The sequence below is a fragment of the Oncorhynchus mykiss genome, chromosome 18 (genome assembly GCF_013265735.2).
Source record: "Oncorhynchus mykiss isolate Arlee chromosome 18, USDA_OmykA_1.1, whole genome shotgun sequence".
Taxonomy (NCBI): Eukaryota; Metazoa; Chordata; class Actinopteri; order Salmoniformes; family Salmonidae; genus Oncorhynchus; species Oncorhynchus mykiss.
Window position 1 is genome coordinate 38,874,592 of NC_048582.1, and position 6,324 is coordinate 38,880,915.

General features: G+C 50.0%; 1 protein-coding gene across 1 annotated transcript in view; it reads left to right on the plus strand.

Moving 5' to 3' along the window:
• Nucleotides 1-5,677, plus strand: part of LOC110496813 (glutamate receptor ionotropic, NMDA 2D) — a 63,005-nt gene extending 57,328 nt beyond the window's left edge. Inside the window, exon 14 of the mRNA XM_036952719.1 lies at nucleotides 56-5,677. Coding sequence (XP_036808614.1) covers nucleotides 56-3,073 — 3,018 coding nt within the window. The 3' untranslated portion in view covers nucleotides 3,074-5,677. The remainder of the gene's footprint in view (nucleotides 1-55) is intronic.
• Nucleotides 5,678-6,324: the final 647 nt, after the last annotated feature.

The window sequence follows — 6,324 nt, forward strand, 5'->3', positions numbered from 1 at the left end:
GATGTGGAGTTTTCTAGCTGTATCCTAACTAGCTTCCCCTTCTATGTCTACACAGGGTATGTACAGTTGCTGCAAGTTTGAAGATGAAACCGTCTCTGGAGGCCTCCGAAACACACTTCCCCTATATCAGAGTGTTCCCACAATGCCGCCTCCACCCCAGTCCCACATCTCAGCGGCTGTAACCTGTAACACCACTCTTGCCATGGTGCAGCAGCAGCAGAGGCATCATCACCAGCAGCATGAGCAGCAGCAAGCATACAGCATGCTTCCTGCTGGATCTCCTCCAACTACTGGGCACTCTGCAATGGCCCTTGGGCCATCAAACAGTCCCCTTTTGGAGGGTCCTATGCCGTGCTCCACTTTTCTGCCTCGCCATGACCGCAGATTGGCTGTGGTAGACCGCTGGAACCGTCCCAAGCCCGGCACGGACAAGCCTATTGGTGGCAGCGGTGGGATCCCAGACATGGCACAGTTTCAACAGGGCTTGCCCCCTCATTGGGCTGGGGGAGCCAGTGGAGGGGACGGGAGTCTGGATGAATACAAGCGATACTATGGCCCGATCGATCCAGAGGGCTTAGGGGCAAATGCTGACCCACAAACAGGTGGCTCTCAAACCCCCAAAATGAACCAGAGGGGGACAAAGTCCTCAGGAATTCCACGGCTACCTTCTAAAGGACCGCCCCCTGGTCACTTAATGTCCAAGCCTCCTCTACCGCTCCCCTCATCCCCACATCCACCGCCATTTTGGAGAAGAGGCAGCCTCCCGAAAAGAAAGGGCTCCGGGGGGCCTCTGTATGAGAACATCCTCCCCTTGGGGAGAAGAGGGGGAGGGCGGTACGGAGTAAGGGATGGAGGTGGCAGGCGAGGCCGTCGCCCTCCCCCACTCCCATTGCCTGTCCCTGTCGCGTCCCCTGCCCTCACTACCCCTACCACTCCCTCTCACTCCGCCCTCTACACCTCCAGCTCCTGCTCCTCCACCTCATCCAGTTCATCCTCGTCTTCATCTTCCGTCTCCCCCTCACGCTCCAACTCACCCTCATCCTCCACCATCACATACACATCGTCCCAGAGTTTTAAGTACAGGGCTGGCAGTAGGGATGTTGAGGACGTCTATGACTCTGATGAGCTGACAGAGGAGTCTAGCCTCCTGCTAGGACGGAGAAAGGGCAAATCCCGACGCATGTCCTCTCGCTCACTGCCTTGCAGTCCGCCCCCTCCGCCTGTACCACCCCGCAAGCCTCGTCTGCAGTATGAGAGAGAGAGGGCTGGGAGCCAGCTAGCCCAGCTGCAGGAGTGGTGGGCCTCCTGGGGCGAGAGAGAAAGACGCAGAGGAACAGGAACCAGGGCCGAGGGGAAGGAGGAGAAACGGCATCACAAAGAGCGAGAAAGGGAGAGAAAGAGGAGGAAGAAAGGCCGGAAGAAAAAAAAGAGAGAGGAGAAGGAGAGGGAGCGGGAGCGCAAGCGGCGTAAAGTGAAGGAGAAGAAGAAGAAGAGAGAGGACAAGGCGAAGAGAAGAGACCGGGGCAAGCGGTCAGAGCACGAGGAGGGAGGTGGTGAGCAGAGAGGGCAGCTCAAAGCGATAATGCAAGAGGCCTACTCCTCCTACCCGGCTCTGAGGCGTGACTCTATGAGGAAAAAGAGTGAAGGTTCTATCAGAAGTTACGGATGGGATATTCCAAGGGAGGAAGAGAGGAGAGACAGCGATGACAAGGCAAGAGATGGAGAGGACACTAGAGGCAAGGAAAGGCACAGAAGTCCTTACTCTCGCCACAGGCATGCAGGTAGGCCTTCCAGTTCCAGCAAGCAGTACCAGAGCCCCAGAAAACCCTCAACCGCTGTCAAGTTCTGGGGAGCGGGAAACCCATCGTCAGAGATTCCTTCGTCTGCATTTCTGCCACTGATCCCTCTCTCGTCCAGGCGCAGGAGTAAGGGTTCAGATAGAGCGGCCCTAGGGAAAGGAGGGGAGACGCGCCCCCTGTTGGGCAGGAACGAAAGAGTGGAGGTTCACTCCAAAGAAGGTCTGTCGTTTCACGAGTGGGACTCCGAAGATGAGGATGAAGATTCCGAGGAGGAAAGGAGAAAAGTGGAGCAAGAGAAGAGACATGAAAGAAGACGAAGGACCGCATCAGAGTCCGAAAGGGAAAGTGATAAGATGGTGGGCATCTACTCAGACGACGACGGCTCCTCGGGAGAATTTGGAAAGTTCGAAAGGTACTGGGAGGGTCATGAGGGTAGAGCGGTTGGGGGAATAGGAGGGGGAGGTTGGTTTTTCGGCACTTATCCCGCCAGAGAAAAAGCTGGCAGCATAAACAGTAGGGATGGCTCATTATTGGGCCGTGGGGAGGGATGGGGCGGAGCAGAGGGAGTAGGGGAAGGTGGCTGGGGATCAGGGAGGATAGGTGGTACACAGTGGCCTCCACCTCCATTGACACCACCAGCTCCTCGAAGATACTGGTCCGTGGACAAGCTTCCCGTGAAGGAGGAGAAGAAAGAGAGACGGAAGGACAAGGACAAAGGGCGAGGTGATGTGGCTTGCAACTGCCAATCTGCCCTCGAACATCAACACGCTCACTCTAAATTGGCCAAGGTGAGCTCTCCTAGCCAGGAGGAACTATTTCTACACTGTCAAAGCTTTGTGACCAGCGCCAATTCCAAACGGCATTCCTTCAAACCCGACCGGACCCAGAATCAACCCAAATTGGGAAGCCAGTCCAACCTCAGCATCCAGCGGACAGACCGCATTCGGCAGCCTTCTACATCGCAGGTCCTCATCCCCTCCCTCCCTCCACCAACACTCCCAGCCCTTCCTGCCCCTCCCTCCTCATCCCATCCCATCCACATCCCTCCTCCGAACTCCTCCTCTTCGGTCTCGTCTCCCTCTGTAGTATCCTCCACCCCAGGCGCCCCCCAGCCGTCTTTTATGGCTTCTGCTAGTGCCAAACTTCTGTACCAGAGACTGCGCTCAGTGCCTCCGCCCCAAAGGTTACAGTCACCTCACCTGCCCCTCAAGGCCAAGAGCCTCTGCTCACGGAGGGGGTCTGCACACTTCTCCAGTGTTGAGAGCGAGGTGTGAGGCGAATCATAGACACCTACCTGGGTCGGAAACACCAACCTATTCAGACAACCTTGGGTCATGACTGTTTGGCCACTGCAGTTTTGTATCTCAGCCCCCTGTAACTCTTGCACAACCCCCATTGTCCAGTCAAAGGGAGTGCACAGTAATGTCATGTTTACTGGGGCTCTCTTCATTCTGGTCAGAGTATCTGTGAGACCTACATGTATTGTTGGTGAACTGAAACTGGTGTCAGATGTGGGATCTCCGAAATGGGGCCGTCCTCCTGACACGGCCGCGTCTTTGGGTCTTGAAGTGAAGTGGTTGTCATTGTTCAGTTATATTTGTTCACGAGGGCTCAGGTACTCGTTCATAGGCCTCCCTACTGAGGGCTCCAATGCAGGAACATTTGACTCACATCCCTGAAACATGAACCTCCAACGTTCCTTTACCAAGCGGTGTACACCTCACATGCCTGTGAGATCTGAGGGTCATAGTTGTGTACGTTCTATGTTTCACGTTTAGGGAGAATAGAATAGTAGCTAGCTCTCTCGGTTTTCTCCATTCACCCTCTCAAACTCACATTTGATGTTCTGTGTCTGTGTTTTAGCGTGTTTGTATTCTTGACAACAGGGTAAGTCGACTGTGACTGATCTTATACTGTGCCAAACTTCAGTGGAGCTCACATACAATGCTGTTTCATTGATGCCACAGGTACTCCCCCATTCATGACCCTCTTGAGCAATACATTACCTGCAGACCAACAGTTCATGCATTTTATATGTTAAAAGGTTATTTTACTATAGTGTTATTATAAACTGAGACAAATGTTTTCATTTTGACAACATGTTAGCACTGTGCTGTACTATACTGGGTACAAGCAAAATGTTTTCAACTACCTAACGTCATTGGCAGCCTCCCCCCCCCCCCCCTAGTCTGACCTAGTCTGCTGCAACTATGAAGACACTATAAGATTGTAGCATTTTTTTTTGGGGGGGGGGGGGGGGGGGGGACTAGATGGAATTGTTGGACATGTGGCCTCACAGGTGGCCAGGATTCATTCTGTGTCCCAGTAATGATGTCAACATGATAGGTGCCTAAATGATGCTACCAGAGCTGCGCTTGAAAATCCGTAATCACGAGCTAGCTTGCTCGTAGCAATTTGACGGTAAAGCTGATACCTGCACAGTCAGATGTACTTTCAAATCAGCCAGTTTTGTGTGTGTGTGTTGTCAGTAACCCACAAGGGTAGTTTCATCTTCTCCATATAGTCTGTTTAGCTCATTCATCTGCCAGTGACTGCATCTGAGCCATACTTCAGCTGAGGAAGAAAAAAGAGTAACCTTAGTTAACACAAAATTGTTGTGTAAAGTTTGTCTGCATTTCTTTGAATATCTAGATATATATCGCATATATATATATATATATTTGTGTAGTTGGGTAGCATTAGAGTAATTGTTGTTTAGCATCTTGATATGGGGATATTGTTTATCATTCCAGTGTCATTAGATAAGATATGAATATTCCATGTGAAGGAAATATCTCCCTTTTTTTTCATCCGCAAATTGGGAGCGCTTTTTGTTGCTAAAAGTATAGGTTTTTATTCTTAAAACCTAGTTGACCCGAGAGCGACAGGAACACAATGGAAGCAGTGCTTTGCTTGTTACAATCAACAGCTTGCAAGAATCCAATGACGAGGCTAACCGTGGGCGAAATGTTACCTGCTAAGGTATTTGTGCCACAATTGAACCGAAATCTCTGTCCCTTCTCCTCGTCTATTTGTTGTGTTGGTGAGTGTCTGCAACTGTAAACCGTCCTATTTTTTATGATGTATCTGTGAATATTTCTTTCATCTGAATAATAGCATATCTATATATAATAATATATCTCAAAGATAAGATCTTATCTGTTAAGTTTGTCTACTACATTTACAGTATTATCTAGGAAGCTGGCTTTTTGTCTGTCTTACCTTGTCTCAAAACCCAGTGAAATCAGAGACCAGTACCTGACTGTGTTCTTACCGACCATCCACCACGATTAGTTAACAATGATATTCGCCATGTGATGGAGGTGTGTGTCTGACGACCGTGTCACTGTAGTAGTGTACGTTTGGGCCTTGGCTGTAACACATTATTAATAACCGTTCTAATATATTAGGTATTTTTTTTTACCAGGGCATAGTCTGCTCAGTAACACCAATGAGATAACTGAGCCTGGATTTCAACTTCTTTAAACACCAAAACGCAATGTGGTCTAGCGGGCAGCAACAGGCTTTTTGTTGCGTCATGCAGCAGTATACTATCCATGGTGAGCCATACCAGGACGGTGTCGTGTGTTCCCTCTCTGCAAACCTGTGTCTGTCGTGCTGAACTAAACAAACAAAAAACACACTGTGTTCCTCCATAACAATCCCCACTGTAGCGCCCCGTCCAGCGCTGTCTCCGTCCGCTAACCCTGCGCGGTCTTTACGCCACACTGTGTCCAGGCGGACCTGCACTGCGTCACTGTGTGAGAATCAATGTGCCATACTAGGGCAGAACGCAGTGGCTACGTTGGGCTGCCGCGCCACTGGAAAGACAATACTGTGCTGTACTGCAAGCAGAACAGAATAAAAAATAATTTTCGTATTAAAACCTCTTCCGTCCATTTCCATTTTTTTCTTTGTGTCGGCCTCAGAGAAGCGGGTGCGAGAGGGATGATTGGGAAAACGTGGAGCGAGGGATACATCTTTTCACATATATCAATGGGGACGTGTTGTGCAGGAGACAGTCCGTCCTGAGAAAAGTGCAACGGTTTTATCACAGCGAGTGACACTGTGGTGGAGAGACTAATAGAATGAGGTGTTCTCATTCACACACACAGCTGTGGTTAGGGTCCACGTCCAGTTCAATTATTTTACAGGTCAAGTTCATTTGTCATATTGCACAGGAACACATTGTGTACACAATTCAATTCTTACTTGCAGGTTCACCTCTCAACAATGCAACGGCAATAAGAAGAGAAAGGCGGGTTCGTCGAGGCTCACGTCCAAAGTGTTGACTCAAATGTGTTTTTACCACGTACCAACTCTGGACTAGGAACACTCACACACACATACCAATTAATACGGAAGCTCATTAATGCCAATAACACATTTCATTGAGATGGAGCCCCTCAACAGATATTGGAGCATTTACAGAGCAGTGCATTGTTACGAGTTTGCTAGGGCCATTAATAAACACCTTCATGGATGTTGGTTGACTGCCATTTTATGCCAGAGTGCCTTTCTCCCA